This window comes from Centrocercus urophasianus, unplaced genomic scaffold (genome assembly GCF_019232065.1).
Source record: "Centrocercus urophasianus isolate 14NV4802_14NV808 unplaced genomic scaffold, USGS_Curo_1.0 seq_22, whole genome shotgun sequence".
Taxonomy (NCBI): Eukaryota; Metazoa; Chordata; class Aves; order Galliformes; family Phasianidae; genus Centrocercus; species Centrocercus urophasianus.
Genome location: NW_024884778.1, coordinates 10,236,296 through 10,254,041, shown reverse-complemented (window position 1 = coordinate 10,254,041; position 17,746 = coordinate 10,236,296). Strand labels below are relative to the sequence as shown.

General features: G+C 40.2%; 2 protein-coding genes across 4 annotated transcripts in view; one reads left to right on the top strand and one right to left on the bottom strand.

The window, feature by feature from the left end:
* MGLL (monoglyceride lipase) overlaps window positions 1–17,746 on the top strand; it is an 89,338-nt gene that overhangs the window by 3,245 nt on the left and 68,347 nt on the right. The gene's annotated exons all lie outside the window — the stretch shown is intronic.
* Window positions 1–17,746, bottom strand: part of KBTBD12 (kelch repeat and BTB domain containing 12) — a 41,476-nt gene that overhangs the window by 17,530 nt on the left and 6,200 nt on the right. Inside the window, exons 3-6 of the mRNA XM_042823226.1 lie at window positions 11,821–12,012; window positions 10,305–11,439; window positions 9,116–9,386; window positions 6,504–6,654 (exon numbers count right to left, since the gene is read on the bottom strand). Of these exons, the coding sequence (XP_042679160.1) occupies window positions 6,504–6,654; window positions 9,116–9,386; window positions 10,305–11,374 (1,492 nt within the window). The 5' untranslated portion in view covers window positions 11,375–11,439; window positions 11,821–12,012. The remainder of the gene's footprint in view (window positions 1–6,503; window positions 6,655–9,115; window positions 9,387–10,304; window positions 11,440–11,820; window positions 12,013–17,746) is intronic.

Genomic DNA, 17,746 nt, shown 5'->3' with positions numbered 1-17,746 from the left:
GTAGATGGTTGAACTTCATGATCCCAGAGGTCCTTTTCAACCTTAATGATTCAGTGATTCTAAGTGCCCTACTAGCAGCACATGGTAAAGAAAGGGTCAATACTGTGTATTTGCAATTGTATTATTGTACTTTAAACCACACAGAGCTATAAATAGGGTCATTACAATTTGCATGCCATGGTCACAACCTCCTGGGAGCCCCAACAGGTGTGCTGAAGGGCAGAATTGCTATTTCCATGGCTAAGGACTGCATTAGATGCTGGGGAGGGTGGCTCAGTAACCCACAATCATCCCTCTTGTCACAGAGCAGGGGAATTCAATGCCACCTGGCTTAGTTCCCTAAGTAAAGCCCAGTTATGTGTCCTTTGAGCAGGGAGAGGTGGTTTTCTCACCAGGAGTTTCAAACACATCTGTCATTTTCACATTCATCACACAAGAGGATTTAATCCTAGAACTCAGCCATTCCCCTACCCACCCGTTACAAATACACCCTTTCAACACATTAGGCTTTTTACGTTATTGGCTTTCCCTTGGAGATATTTCAGATGCCACTGAAGGACTAAAAAAAGCCAATGATGTCACCTTTGTGTTCCCAAACCCATTAATGCTTGAGTGCTTTCCATATCATGCTTGGATGATTCTGCAACCACACATACTTTCAAGGGCACTCTGTAAGAAGTGGTTCTAATAGACTTTAAATTTAACATGAAGCTCCGTTAGTAAAATAAATAATATGGAAATATATATGAACTTTATAAAGAAATCAGGACAGAAAAGACAAGCCTTTGATGCAAGAAGGCAAAGCAGAGGTAGGTGATGCGATTAGCACATCCTCAGCATTTCAATGAAGTACCATCCTATGCCTTGCTGTATCCACACACTGTTTGTAGCTGGCTGAAGGCAGATAATTTTGCTTTGCTTAATGCCAGCTGCCTCCTTCTTGCCCCAGTCTCATTAGAGAAGGCTGAATATAATTTGCATCACAACACTTCTAATAACAGAACACCCTCTCAGTGCATAAGGGAGAACACCTATAAGAGCTGTGAGGTGGTAGTCACTAGCAAAAATAAGTTCAGCAGATGCAAAGGAAATCAGTACTTCATATATGAATATATGTGCATAGAATTGTTTGAGTTGGAAGGAACCCTTGAAGGCCATCTACTCCAATACCCCTGCAATGAACAAGGACACTTACAGCTCCATCGGTGCTAAGAGCCCATCCAGCCTGATCTTGGGTGTCCCCAGGGTCAGGGCACCCACCACTTCTCTAGGCAGCCTTTGCCAGTGCCTCACTGCCTTCAAGGTTTGGGCGCTAGGAACCGAGCATTAAAGTTAACTTGGTTCCCCCACTTACAGACAGCTTAAATTAAGCATGACCCACATCCCTCAGCTACAGCAGCACGTCAGAAAAACATTCATTCCCGAAGGGAAGCTTGTCCCAGGCAACACAGTGAGCTCACCATTGGGGCATAGCTGCACAAGTAGGCAACTGCAAAGGGTCCACCAACAGCCCAGAAGTCATCAGGCAAAAAAGAAGGGGATGAAAATTTAATGACTTCCCAGCCCGGTGCTTAAATAGTGCCCTTGGACCTACCGGCAGAGGCTGTGGGTGGAGGCCCCAGGTGAGGCTGGTCTGGGTGATTGAGATCAGGGCACTGTTACTGGGATCCTTTGCCATATAATTAAATACTCAGATCATAATACAGAGCAATGTTTTTTCTTACTGTCATTTCTGTGACTTGGTTGGGAAAAAAAAAGAGTAATTCTCCAACATGCAAGTGAAATCCAAACTCGTGCTCTCCTTTGCCTCCCGTAAAATAATTCACTATTAAATTGATCTCTGGAAGCACGATGGGCTTAATAGCGTAAATCTCTTATGTAACATTTCCCTTCATTACTCTTTAACAGCACTCAAGCTGAGAGTCTCAGCGCTTCCATTGCTTGCTCACTCTCTCAAGAAGCAAGGCTGCATAACTGGATTCCTGCAGAAATGAGGGAGCTATAAAGCCGTTCCTGGCAGGCACTTCCAGAGATGAGAAGTGCTGTCATTCTTTACTAACACAGAGCAAAGCAGATGATGTAATGCAGTTTGTAAAAGGCACAAGGGCAGAAGATTGATTAGAAGCATAGCTGAAAAAAAAACCACCAGCCAATTGTCTTTCTCAGCATGGTGAACATTTCAGTTTCAGCTCCTTCTTTTGTCCCATGGTGCCTCGTTCTTGTTTCCTTTAATTATTTTTAAGTGAGTGGGGAGCATTTCTGATCTCTTATATCAAATCAAATTTTGCCTTTTTCATCCCTTCCTGCACACAGGCACCACAGAACTGTGGCACAGGTACAGCACAGCAGAATCAGGCCCGTAATCTGCTACTTGTCAGAAGTCCAAAGCATATCTAAAAATAGGCACATTTATTTTAGAAGAAGGTATTATTCAGATTCATGGCTAATACTCAAACCTGAAAGCTAAAATGTTTCCTTCCATTCCCTCCTACACAAGCTTTCCTTTCCAAGGAGACCCCAAAACGCATATTCAAATAAGTATTTTATGACTGAGACTTTCAGTTCTTAACTGAACCTCATTTAATTGCTTAAAACTTTTAAGAGAAGCTTTTGGCAAGAACTTGGGAAAAAAACACCAAGCAAGTTTTAAAGAGGTGGGATGCCAGGCTAAAGAGGATAAACAAAAATTCTTTGATTCCTAAATCTTCACTAATAGGATTTCCCATTTAAGTCCTCCTATATGTTCTTATTTTTAAAGCAGGAATTACACAACATGAAAGCAACACGTGGTTAAGGCTGTCGTGGTGGTTCAATATTTTTATCAGTGACCCGTATTTCAGAGACAGCAGTTATGCAGAACGAGTTTCATTATAAGCTAATGAATATAGCATTGAAATGGCTCATTTGGATAAATCTTCCTAATTTATCCACATTTGGATAAATCTTCCTAATTTATCCATTGGCTGCAATGAGTTTTCAGAGTCTTAGCTGCAAAGGATATTTTTTTTTAAGCAAGAGATTAAGATGCATGACCTTAAATAGAGCCCTCCCCTCTGGTTTTCTTCCAAAAGTATCTCAATTGCCTCTGTCATTAAGAACACAATACTGCTCTTTCTTGGGCTTTCCAATGAATATAGTTATGTTCCTGGGAAAATAGGGAGAGAAAGAACTAAGACAGTCAAATGGGATGAAAAGGAGAAAGGATTTTAAGCCTTAGGAAATGCCGTTCATTTTCTTTTAAGGTTTGTGCACGCTGTATAAATAGCATAGGATTCTCTAGGAATATTACACAACAATTATACTGCAGGAGTGCTGATTAAGACACATGGTGGAAGTTCCTGCACAGCGCTATTATTCAGACAAAAAAAACTCTAATCAATTTCTCATTTCCCTCCCATAAGTGTGACTCTAGAATAATTCCATTAAATCATTAGGGTTTTACACGCTGGCGCTGGCAATTAGGCTGGGAAGGGTTTTTGGACAGTGACTGTGTACTTTACATTCTGTGCCAACAGGACTTTTCAAAACCTAATACTTCAGTGGATAAGCGTCAGATGCTGATCTGGTTAGAACAAAATGAGCCTAACACAACGCCACTGAAATCAAAAGACTGCTTACTACAGGCGTACACCTACAAGGATCACAGCAAAAAGTACACTCATATCAAGGCTGTCACTTTTCCTCGTTCAAAACTAGCATTCCATCTATGCGTTTTGCTTCACATTTATGATAGAACTTGGATTCATACATCAGAGATTATATTATTATAGAGAGGATTAATCCTTTGTGAAGTGATTTTTCATTTATGCTTAATCCTGAATGTGCTGAGACCTGTACAAACTTTATGGGAAAACAGAGATCCTACCTGAAAGAACTGACAAACATGCATCATTTAAAAATATCTGCCCAGAGATGCTTGAAAGAAGTCACAGAACCTTAGAATCGTTAAGGTTGGAAAAGACCACCAAGATCACCAAGTCCAACCCCAGCCCACCCCCACCATGCCTGCAACCACATCCCTCAGTGCCGCATCTCCACAGTTCTTGAACACCTCCAGGGATGGTGACTCCACCACTCCTTGTGCAGCCTGTGCCAATACCACTTTTTCTGAGAAGAAATTTTTCCTAATATCCAACCTGAACCTCCCTTGGTGCAACCTGAGGCCATTACCTCTTTATCCTAACTCATGTCTACCTGCAGGATGACTTTATGTACCAAGCTAAAAGCTGTGCATTACAAGTCTTACACGAGAAGTGGGTGACACTTGTGGGAATGCAAGTGTTGCTACGGAGCATGCTCCTCAGCTGTCCCTTCAATGAATGTCCCACACACCGGGGTTATGTGGGAGCCTGTTAGATGTTCAGGTTCTATGCACACACTTCACCGTGAGAAATCCCTATTTTGAATGAGAAGCTGTAGAAAAGGCAAGGGTAGAAACTCTACAAAAGTCTTGCTGATCTGTAGAATAAAAGCTTAACTACTATGTCTGAACACAGATGTCTCTGAACTCACTACAGGAAGACAACCCTCAGGCTGTGACCCTCTTCAGAACATATCTCTTTGAACAAATTGCCCTTGACAGCATCTCTTTAGACTCTTATGATGCGTAACACTGTTAAGACACAGTGATGTCTGAGGGATCCACAGCTCTGAACAGTCTGCAGTGGTCTTTTCATCCTCATGGCAATTGGTATTCTTTGGTCTGTCAGTGCCAACCTCAGTCCTTCCATCCCCATCCTCTCCTGAATGGCAGAGAAGTGTGCCACATCAGCCAGATTTAGAGTGCTTTCACTGTATTCCTTTTTGTGCTACACATACCCAGCTCGGTATACCATCGCAATAGTTTCCAAAGGAAAGCCGTACCTACTTCTCAACACAACAGTCTCAGAATTTACAAGCTAGCAAGCCTTTGTCAACATGAATGAACCTTGAACTGAACCTTTTCTGTGCCAGGTTTTTGCCATGCAAGTTTACAGCTGGGGCAGAGACTGTGTGCAATAGCAGCAGAGTAAGATTTCAGTATCAGTGACTGCACTGCTGTTTCCAGACAGAATTCTATGGGAAGATCCTTCATCATTTTTGAGGCCTTGGAAAATTTTTCAGACTAGTCTACAATTTTCAGACTATGACAGCTAGCATTTACCATCTATGTTGCCATCTTAACTTCAGGAGAAAAATGTTACTTCCACCAAAAGAGAAAATGTGGATTCAAATCTACATATCCAAGGGGAGAATTTGATGAGAAAACATTTTTGGCTCCGTGTCAGGTTTATTTTTCAATTAAAAAATGAGCTGCAAAATTATTTGATTTCCTAAGGAAACAAGGCATATGCAATTACCCACAGTAGGGGTGTTCTTTGTTTGTCTTCCTCTCACAGCTTTTGACTGCATTGGTCAGTTTTAGCCAAATTTTACAGATTTATTAACATTAGAGCCCTCACACGTTTTGTGAAAATAAGCATGGAAGGACATCAACAACCAACAGCTCACCTATGGAGTAATTGCACAAATTTCTCTCTCTGTTCTTCAGGCACTTTCCAGCAATGCATCTATCTATAATTCTTCTCCTACTTGCTTATTTAACTTTGAATTTCCTATTGTCTTTCCAAAATGCCCCTTCCGCTTTTTTTCCCATATAATTGCCAGTGCCCAAAGTGTTTTTCTTCTCTGGCTGCACTTTCCTGCCTTTAACTATCATTATCTCTCCATAAAATCCCTTCTTGAATTGCTTTTCAGAGCTGTCTAGTAGTGTTTAAAAGCAGGTGCTGTTCTTTCTACTGACTTGGGCAGAGGGGCCATAAAGAATTGCTTTAGGGAAGAATCATGTTATGGATGAACTGCAGAACTGGGGACATGCCAAGAATTATTCTGGGACAAAAGATTTGGGGATAGGAGATTGCGGAACTCTTCCACAAAAACTTAAAACTTTTGCTCAAACTTCTGTTTTGAAATGAAAAAACTGAAAAGTTTGATTTAAAAAATAACAGAGAGATTCAGGCTTTCCAAAAATGCACTGCATTGAGTTGGGTGGAAGAGAGGTGGAAGAGAATGATTCATTGAATTTTATCAGAATCTACAAACCATTTTGGTTTTGTTTGGGACCTCCAAATTCTCTTTTTTCCTTGTGCCATTTCTTCTTGGCATGGGGCACGTTAGCTTCCCACTGTTCACCTGTGAAATGATGCTGTCAGGGCTTCCCAACTCATAAAATTTATTATTATATATAGTTCCCATCAGCACTCCAAAGAAAAGTAGTTTAAAAACAAAGTACCTTTCTTATGTTAATTCAGAACACTAAGCATTATTCCCTTATTTTAATCCTCAAGCACTAAGGAAGGAAGAAATTATGTAGGGAAGTAATAGATCCCAAAGAATATCACCCATTTAATCCAACATACTTTGTCCTACAAAGCAAAGGGTGAGATATTTTTCTTCACAGAAGCAAATTGCTGGAAAAAAGACAAATTCATGGTGCTATCTGTTAAAAATCTCTTTCCTCTTACCCAAGACATAAATCTCACTGTTGACCACGGCTGTGCTGAAGCGGTATTTGGAGTACTTCATTGGTGCACACTCTGCCCATTTGTCTCGGCCCGGGTCGTACTGAAACATTCTGTTACTTAATCGATCCGGCTCATCGTCAGGCAGATCCATCTGTATGAAATATGACAGCCATATAATAATACAACATTTGGAGCCCTCCGCACATGCCTGCGTGCAATTAATCACAGCAGGCAGAGGAGCAGATAAATAACATAAACACATCAATTACAGCTGCGAAGCGATGCGCGTGCAGGACGGTTTAACAGCAGCCCTGACTTGTGGCTGGCAGTACACTGTGGAAGGCAAATGAATAGCTGAGAATTTCTATTCTGTAGCAATAAAGCTAAGGAGCTGAGTAATAACAGTACATTCATGGGCCCAACTCCGGCCCTTCTTTTACAAGGCTCCTATGAAGTACTACTAATAATAGAGGGAAAAGGTTGCTGTATCTTTTCTCCTGCTAATGGCTGCATTTCCACTTTCACTGTTATTCAGGCCATACCCAGTATGCTTTGGCTGCATGCAGTAGGCTTTGTGGTGAGAATTCTGAAACTTTCCAGGATTAAAGTTTCCATGTAGAGAGGAAAGGACTACTTTGCTTACTTGTAAAGCTGCTTTAAGCGCCCTTGCTTTGCTTGTTCTTTTATACTCCAAAAATACATTTCTAGCACTGATGGAAATGGTTTAGTGGGAAGCAGTTAGTGGGCAATATTGGTGGTAAGTAGACAATTGGACTAGATGATTTTAGATGCCTTTCCAACCTTAATGATACTGTGATTCTATGATATAACGTACAAGATAGTAGAAGTCAAACTAACAGGCAATATATAACCTCTTTATTACTCCATTAGAGTGCCCAGGGACACATTTTTCTCCATGATAGGTGTGAAATACTGATTTATTCACTGAGAAAGAAGTCAACTGTATTTTCAATACAGAGTGAGCATATACTTAAGAGCAGACACCATATGACATGCTCTAAATTCACATCCTACGTCACTTCTGCAGTGATACACATGACAATTTGCTGTTACAAAGCTGTAGTATTGAGACAATCAGCATTAGTCCACTCAGCTCCAGACTGCTTTGTATGAACTCACGCTCACATGCTGTTAGTGTACACGTGCTGATTGTCAGGTATGAATTTTAAGCATTCCCCAGGTGATTTTTTAAAGCTAACATTGGGTTAGTGTTTGTAGTTTGTGCACCTACACCATTTTCTCCCCTTTCAATCTGTTCTGGAGATCTGTTAAGACAAACAAAGCTGGATCTCACTTCCACATTTGTATCTGTTATATCTTCCAGTTCAAATATTCTTTCTTTCTTTTTTAGTGGACAGATTGTTTCTACATTAAACCTGCTCTCATAATTTACTTCTTTAAACAGCAAGGTGTCCTTGCTCTGTTGTTTTAGTATGAGAAAGGCTCTCTGATCTTTCCGTTGTCTCCTTTGGGGACTTCAGCACTGTAAATATCCAAAGAGCTGGAAATCCTGTTTGCTGAATACATCTCATCTAAGCACTTGAAACAGTAATGTATTTCAAGTGATCACAAACCAGTGAGATGTGACGACAGTCTGAAAATATTATAGTTGGCAGTAACAATTACAGGTGCTCTACACCACTGTCAAATACATGGTTTTTATTTTTTCTTAAATGCCCAAATCTAAGCTGCACTGAGCAGTAAATAAGAATTAATTAAACTCTTAAAAAGCATCTTTCACACTGGGAACGACTGGAGAGAGCCTTGGAGCTGCGAGATGTGGTTTAGTGCTAGTGGTAGCAATGGTAATGAGGGTTATACTAGATGATCTTATAGGTCGTTTCCAACCTTGTGATTCTATGATTCTGCCTCGTAGCATAATTCTGTGTATTACCTGTTCTACTGAAAATGGCATCTGTGGCCTTACTGAAAACTGTTAAAGCATCATACGGCCAAGCAATGCAATTGAAACAAAATATGAGTGGATTACAGGAATCTCTTTTCCTGAGAATGGCTCAACTTTTCATTTAAAATACAATAAAAGCCAAATAAATTAAGGAGCTCTGTATTGTTTAAAGAACATTACTTACTGATACACAGCAAAATTAAAAGGACAGTGTATAGGAAGAGGAAAGACTGCAGTTAATCAATTTTTCAGTCTGTAATGACAAAAAAATGCCAAATAGGCATTTGATACGACAAGAGGAAATGGCTTCAAATTAAAAGAGTGGAGATTTAGACAGGATCTAAGGAAGTGTTAGTTTTGTTTTTGGTTTGTTGTTGTTGTTGTTGTTCAGAGGGGGATGGAGAGGGGAAGTGTTATTTGTTTGCTTGTTGTTGTTGTTTTTAAACAATCTTTTCGAAATCTTGCTCACTGAGCATGTCTTCATGAATGAACTGCCCTTCTTGAAGTAGGCATTTTCAGTGAGGATGACTTAATACGAATATTATTCCTTTTTACCCTGTTTGGTTTTCCTAGAAAAGATGTCAAACAATGTGAGCAACTTATTTTCCCATGCAAGCAGCACCATAAAATTGCACAACGTAAAAAGCAAACATTTTCCTGAAACATGATTGGCACTTTTCTCAACCTGTGGTGTCCAGCCACCCAGCACGTAGAGCTTGTTCTTCATTGTCACCACTGCATGGCAGGCTAACGGCACTGGCAGAGGTGCTGTGGTTCTCCAGGTACCTTGCTCCATGGAGTACTTCTCCATGCAGTTTGTGACCACATATTGATTTTTGATTTTCATTTGCCCTCCGATCACATAGAGATCATTATGGACAGTGCCCAGTGCATAGAGTTCACGGAACTGAGCGGTGCACAGGCTGTGCCAAAACTGATTTCCTCGCTGGTGGTATCTGTAGGGAAATTCAAAGCTGTAAATGCCGTGGTTCAGTGTGGTCTCATATGATTGTTTATAAATGTTATCCCCTTCGTCTTCAATGATTATTCAGTGATGCGATGACAAGAGGAGCTTTCTCCTTCATAGACAGTTGATACAATTGGCCTCATTGTTTGCAAGATCAAGCATTTTTAGAATTAGGTATCCCAATTTTAAGCATTCTTTCAAAGATATTTGACTCTTTTTTTCTGCATGTGCTGTTCAGTAATTGTTCCCCACTGAAGTTAGTGGGAAGAGCAGAAGTTCAGCACAGCTGAAAATAGAGCTACTTTATCTGACCTGTGGGGATTTACTTCTTTAAATTCAGGTACCTGTGTTTGAAAAGTTATTTTTAATTCTCTCTTTAATCCAGAAAAGCTATGGCTGTCTTTAAAAGGGGCTCATCTGAAAAAGACTTGAGTAAAATAGAAGGAGATTTAAATTATCAGTCTATCTTTTCATCTCTGAGCATCAACATGGATTTCTCAGATAAGACTGTTACCTCTCCCCTTCTGGATTCCTTAGGTCATTCACTTGACACATTTACCCCCACTACAGACCTCAAAAAGAGAACCTTAGTAATACGTGGAGCTTTGTACTGGGAGAATATAGAATCCACATACAACAAAGCAGGTTCTAATCAAGCTTATTTACACAAAGATTCCACTGTGTAAACCCTCCTTCCTTCAGGAGAAAAAGCACAAGGGTTTGGTTTTAGATACATGATTCCTTGTACTGTGAAGATCAATTGTGACAAACTGATTAGAGCAGACGAAATCTCTGGGATAACTCTCAGGTAAAGAATGCTTTGTGTGATGGTCTTCTCTTGATCTCAGAAACATTTTTTGGACTTAAAATTTGTAAATAATCAGGGAATTTCTGACAGGGTACACACCTATAAATTTCAATGTTCCTGTTTTTTTGTCTAGACATTTTGGCGGCGCTTGCCTCTCCTGCCACAATAATATCATTATTCTCAGTGACAACACCACTGCAAACACTTCCTAAACCCTCTCCATACTTTGGAGAGGAAATGAAGTAAGTCTTTTGTGTTGCAGGAGCGTAGCAGAAACTGGCATCTGCATAGCTCCCATGTCTTGACCTAATGCCAAGCGAATTGTTGCCGATGCAGAGTAAGAGATCAGTAGTCTCCATGCCATATCTCAAGCTGAGAGAAGGGTGGGTGGCTAGTTTGATGCTTTTCAACGCTTCCTCAAACATATCATTGCATTCTGAATTGCACAGAATCACTGTGTTCCTTTTGCGGGCTTCCATGAGAAAGGAAGGGCTGACCAGTACCAGTCTCACTTCCTTCAAGAGCTTGATAAGATGTTCTGCACGCGACTTTCTGCTGTGATTCACCCATCTAATGACAAGGTCCAGAATGCTTTCCTCCCTGGAAACATTCAGATCATCTGATTTTATAAGAGTCAACAGCTGCTGGACTTCTATCTCCAATATTTCTTCCTGTAAGCTCACCTCAGCAAAGTGCTGATATAAGTACCTCTTCGCTTGATCACATAAATCTTCTGCTCCAATATGGTTTGCAAAGTAGTAGATGCCCACACAATTGGAAGCATCCATGTGGTCCATCATGTACTTTTGACACAAGCTGAAAACATCTTCCATCTGCATGAAATACGAAGCCAGAGCAACAGTCTGCACATTCTGGTTAGTGAGGTGCAAATCCGCGCTGTACATGTAATTGAGGATTACAGACACGCTCTCTGCTGACATGTCATACAGTACCACTTCTCTTTGAGTGCATTCAACCAAGCCACAGGTAAACATGGCTTTGAAGTAGGAACTGAAGGCAGCTAGTACCACCTTATGGCAGGGAAATTTCTGACCTTCGGCAACTAGCACAACATCAACTATCTCTGATGATTCTTTCATTCTTTTTAGTTGTTCCAGTAAGGTCAAGCTATGGCGTTGCTTTCTTTTCTCCTCAGTCCTATGATCCATGATTAATCGCCAAACTTTCTCTTTTTAGATCTCCTTGGAATTCAAGGTCTTCATCCAGAATGTTTCTAGAGATAGAAGGGTAATGTGGTTCAATAAGAAGAAATCACTAGGCAAATTAATACTGCTGTTCATTTCTAAAGATAAATCATTCTGTAGAGGGTGCCATAAACTAGTAATATATGAATAGTATGTAAAATTATGCTAAGAACTCATGATGAAGATCTCCAGACTTTAAAAAATAATAATAATAAGCACTCCAAATGATCATTAATATTCCATTTAATATTCAATACCTCCCCAAGAGTTTTGTGATTAATCAAAGAAAATTTCCCTTCAAAATGATCTTTTCCAGCCACCTTTTCCTTCTTCCTCTTTTCCTCTTTTATTAAAATCAAGTGAAAGATTTCCACTGACTTTAATAAACTCAAGGTCGGGGTGTAACTTACTGGGATATTCAAGTTTTGTCTTTCACATGCACCCAAAGGAAATTAGTCAGTGTTTCAGTGCTGAAATACCCTGTATTCTCAACTTCTCCCTTAGGTTGGGCAGTGGGATGGAGCAGTGCCTTTTCAGTGTTCACAGATCCATTCAGACTAGGAGTTTAGTCCAGAGAGACAGACTTCAGGACTTTCACAAGACTAAAAAAGAAGAAAAAGAACATCAGACTTGCTTCTCTCGTTACTTTTTACAGTGATCTACACCCCTGCAAAGCAGTGGGAAATAAAGCCACTGGTGCAACCCAGTTCCCTGGCAATCTGTAGAAGGATTCAGGGCCCTTCAGTGAACCTCATGAGTTTTCAGATTACCCAGAATGTGAGGTGCAGTGGAAAAGCTGTCAATAGGAGAATAAAGCCTACCCATCACTTAAGGGATATCAGTCCCTCGCAGTTTTTGCCTCTAATGTGGTAATGAGACAGTTCTGTGGCAGAAATGCATTAAGGAATCATGTCATGAATCACTGATGCCCAGACAAGTCCTAAAGCTATAGTATAACCATGTTTGAAACACATTTGTAGCATGGTATGAACTGCTTAATGAGACTACTCAAATGAGTAACATTCCTCACTAGCTTAAAATTTGCAGCATCAGGATCTGGTACGACAGATTGAGCTTGCTTTCTCTAATCCGGAAAGCATAAAATAGTCTGTTTCATTAAAGAAGTCTGAATCAACATAGAAAATTATTATATGAAATTCTTTGACATCTGATTTTTCTACAGAATTAGACCAAAAGAATTTAAATATTACAGTTATTTCCAAAGAGGAAGAGGATAACTGCAGCTATACTGTAAATTTCAGTCCTACTCTTTCAGCTGTCCAGTTGTTTTTGGAAGTGGTCGTCATTCTATTTTAGCAAATTAAATAGATTCCCCACTTTGAGTGCTAAATTAAAAGCCTCACATTTCCTTAATTTTTATCAATTCTTTCCATATTCTAAATTTGGAACTGGAAGCAACACATCTGAGACATGAGTCTGGGTTATCAGATTTTTAAAAATGGATTTGGAAGACAAAACACTAATTTCACAATATGAACATGGGCCAGGCTCTGAGCTCTTACAGTAATATCTAAAATCAATAAAAGATAATAAATTTTGCACAAAAAATAATGTTGAATGTAGATTTTTTTTTTTCCTGCTACACTAAAATGAAATTCAAGAAACCTTAGGTCTTAGCTCTTCATCTACCTATGGAGCATTCTTTACATTCAACAAAAGCCTTTTTTGAAACAGACGTTCTTTTCTTAATCCTTTGTGGTAATTAGATGGCCAATTGTTGTTTTCCCCTCTAGCTATTTTATTACTTTATAATGTTTGGTTTTCACTGCATTTTGATAAAGGGATTACTCCATGACTGAAAGATCATGTTATGAGTACACGTATCTCAAGCAGCTGAGCTGTACTGCCATTCACTGGGCTGCTCATTCTCCAGCTTGATGAAAGTGTTCCCTACAAATAAGGCCTCAATCAAGTTCAACAGTCTGAAATAACCAAGCTTCTTTCTCCAAAATGATCGACTTCTCTGCTTTTCTTTTTGATCCTGTAACTTCACACATCCCATACCTTCCCTGTACTGGACAAAATGTGCATTTCCAGTGTGAAGAACAAGTGAGATGATTAATCAGCACCATCTTTTTCAGACTTTTATACATATCAGGAAGCATGTGTAGAACTGAGTTATGACTTCATTTCCTTTGCTGGCCACCTTGAAGTTTTCTTTCACCATTAATTTAGCATTCTTAAGAGTAACGCTGTCTTTGATTACACAGTTCAGCAGATTTGCAAATTCCATGTGCTCATTTAGAAGCGATTTGGATATTCGACAGTGAATGCTCACAGCCATCTCTTTCTAAGGTGTGAGCAGTATAGCACAGTTGACTGTTCACATACAATTCTGGGTACTAATTATGTGATCATTCATAAAAATCACAGAATCATTTCAGTTGGAAAAGACTCTTAAAAGTCATCAGGTCCAGCCTACCTGCAATGAACAGAGACCCCACAGCTCCACTAGGTGCTCAGAGCCCATCCAGCCTGACCTTGGGTGTCTCCAGTGACAGGGCACCCACCACCTCTCTGGGCAGCCTGTGCCTCACTATCCTTATAGTAAAAACCTTCTTCCTTATTTCCAGCCTAAATCTTCCCTCTTCTCATTTGAAACCATTTCCCCTCATCCTACCACAACAGACCCTCCTAAAGAACCCGTTCCTTTCTTCTTACAGTGATGGAGATAGCCTACATCCATCACTCAAGTTGGACCAGATAGCCTTTACAGGTCTCTTCCATCTCAAATGATTCTGTGATTCTATAAATCCTTTCATTAACCAGAATTTCATCCCCTACATTAGCTACAAACTTGTCGCTCCTTTCCTGGCTTTTAGCAGTGTTTAGGTGAGGTCATTGGAAGGATATTAATATTCTCCCATGTATCACTGGGAAGACTATTAAAGGGTAATAATGAAATGAAGCTGCTTTGCTTTCCCCTCTGGGTTACAGAGGAAAAAGAAGGTACACTAATATTAAAAAAAGGATAAATGTGATACAAACACAATTTGCAGTGAGACACTGTACTGAGATGGTGCCAGAGGCTGGGATGTCATTACTAAGCCCCACACTAAGGCTCAAATCCTTTGTAACGCTATCAAGAACTAAAGTCAGAATTTCAGGGTATTTCTTTCTTGCAGTGTGAAAAATGGATTCAGGTACAAATCTTCCATTGATGTTACTTCACCTCAGAGCAGCACTGTTAATTTTCCTCCACTTCTGGCTGCTACTTTTATTTACATGTTAGCTGCTTTGTTAGTTTAATTTTGCTTTTTTTTTTTTTAACTTTTGTGTCATGAACCTTACAAAGAGCCACACTTAATGTTACACCAGAGCTACAGCACATGTTTTACCAGCAGTGGGGTGCTGTTTAAAACATAAATAAGTGCACTGCTGCGAGCCCAGCTCTCCAGCTTTTATGATCCAACTATAAATAAATGCTGTCCTCAATTCTCAGTTACACTACAGCCTCTTTGAACTGCCCCAGCGCAAAGGGACTGCGAACCAGATGGAAACGTCTCATCAGGAATTTCCCTTAACCCCAGGAAAAAAAAAAGGCAGCCTTGTAATTAGAGACATTATTTCAGTCTGGGACATGGGTTTTCCTTGCCTCTCCCCACGTCCCCGGGAATTTGCATGTTCCTGTGCCATGGCAGGAGGCTGGGAGCTTCGGGACCCAGCCCCAAAGAGGTCACAGCGCCCAGCATGGGTCATCCCTGCCTCCTCCTCTTCCTCCTCGCCTTGTTTTCATTATTCTCCACTTTAATGAGGCTACCCTTCTTCAGCCCGCATCCCTTCAGGTGCTGAGCGGATCAGAGTTCAATCACATCAAAGCAGTGATGCCTCTGCCTATGAATTATTTGTGCTTCCATTGTTATCAGTAAGCCAGGGAGTAAATCTGCTAATTGTGTGCATGATGACATTTGGCTGACAGCCACAGCCAGGCAGAAATCAACACCCAGATGATAATCGCATTATAATCCGGGTGGTTAATTGCAGAGTGCTGGCATTTAAGATGTGGGTTTTAAACCTCACCCCAGTACTGGGCAAGAGCAAATAATAATGCTAATCTTGATATAGGGAAAATATATCACAAGAATAAGGTATAAAAAGGAATCTTCCAGGGAATTATAGACTAATTTAACTAATTCTTGGAAAGATGCTGGGAGAAATTGAATTATAAGAACTTGGGGGCAATAAGGTGATAATTTATTCTTGGTAGGTGCTGTAGCTGCTTTTATGTCAATCCATTCTTTTTTTTCCCCACGACTAATAGGAGATAAATTAGATACTTCATCCTACATGAAATAATACTATGATCTCATATGATATCATTAAATGGATTAAATGAATTAAATGAAATGGATTAAATGAAATCAGTTAGTGGGCACCATTGATGGTAAGTGCATGGTTAGACTCAATGATTTTAGAGATCTTCTCCAACCTTAATAATTCTATGATTCTGTCACTCAGGTGCTTGAATGGCTGAAAAAGCACATTCAAAATAACAGTTATCCGTGATCAAACCAGGAAGCACTGCTGGTCTGCAGGTAGAGCTGTTCCCTGAAACCATAGGTCACCTTTCAGGACATTTCTTGCTTTGATTTATATTATTTCTTCAACAATTTTCATCCATTCTGGAAAGATAAAATATAGAAAGAGAAGTGCAGAAGAGTGGAAGAGCACTTAAGTGGGAGAGCATCCAACTCTTTTTATAGAATTTATGTCTATGTGGTTTGACAGGGGATACAGATAAATGTTTCTAATAAACGGTTCCCTGTGACAATTAGACATTTGGTGTTTGGGTGTATCCACCACCATAAATCTCACTTCTCTCAAGTTTTCAGCATTCTACCGGTTGCTAAGTACTTAGAGATTTGGGTTTCTTAGGTTTTCAGAAGCACCAAAGTTAAAATTACACCTTCTAATTAAGGTCACTGTGTAATTTTGGAACTGCAGAGTCTGCACTGCTTTCCACAGTAGAACTCCAACCCCAACGTGCTTTAAAAGATTTCCTGGGGGACATGGTCACTGAAATCAGAACAGGAACTTTCCTTGCTCAGCGCTGTCAATCTCCCTGGATCAGCCCTGCAGATGGTGTTTTTCAGGTGATCTGAACCAGTCTACTGAGCAGCCTGGTCTAGAGGGAGATGTCCCTGCCTATAGCAGGGGGATTGGAACCAGATGACCTTACAGGTCCCTTCCAACCCAAGCCATTCTATGAGTCCATAATTGCTGGAAAGGATGGAGGAACTGCAAGGTTTTTAAAAGTGAATGCTGCAAACGTACAGCAGTACATCTGAGAGTGATGTCAACTATTTTTCTCCTTCCAAACCTGTGGCACCTTATTTATTCCCACGTGCCATCTGACACCAAGGAGCTGAGCCAAGATCCCCAGAAGTCTCCTGACAGCTGGTTCCTCCTGTCTGTGAGAGCTTTGCTACCAGGTTATGGCCCAGCTTCTTCCAGACACCTAGCAGTGAGATTTAAGCAGCCTGAAAATCTGCTGAAACTGATTTGGGATGCACTTAACTATGAGAGACCTGGAGCTGTTTTAATCACCTTTCAAAGAACTTGAGTAGTTGGTGATTCTGGAAAGGTCCGACAGTTTGAGCTCTGTTTACAGGCAAGGCAGAGTCTAGATGTGGCACTGACTAATATTGATCCTATCTCAGCACACGAGGCTTTTTTCTTTCTTTAAGCTAATAAAGATTTCATGGGCCACATTTTCAAATAAGCCCTCACTTTACTCTTGGTCCAGTTCAAAGCTCCATGGAGTCAGTCAAAAGAATCCCACAACACAAGTAGGAAATGCACGTGGCTGTTCACAATCACTTCCCTGTAAACAACCCCCACTCTTAGCAGTGATGTGCACTAATTGCACAAGAAGAATAGAACCTAAGCTCACATATGCAGAGCCCATTTCTTTCACAGTTCACATGTGCAGATCGTTTTCTTACATGTCAAAACTAATTGAAATGGCAAAGTGCTCCTCACAGTAGGAGGACGCACAAGTTTTCTGCATGTCCAACGATAGATGCCAGCAGAAGGAAAATGTGTTTCTGAGATGCAGTTCATTAGCTTTCTCAGCAGCCTGGCAGAGGTCAGAAGTTTCTCATTTCGTTTCTTTCTAACCATACTGCAGAGTACAGGAAAGATTTTCTTTCTGGAACAATTACATCATATTGTGCTTTTATAGACTGAACTATACCACAATTAAAATGAATAATTTAACAATTAGCTGCAGACCAAACTCTATTTGCATGCTTACAGCAGAAAAGATTGCAAACTGTAATTGCCTATATTTATATAAAACTCTGAAGTACGTAT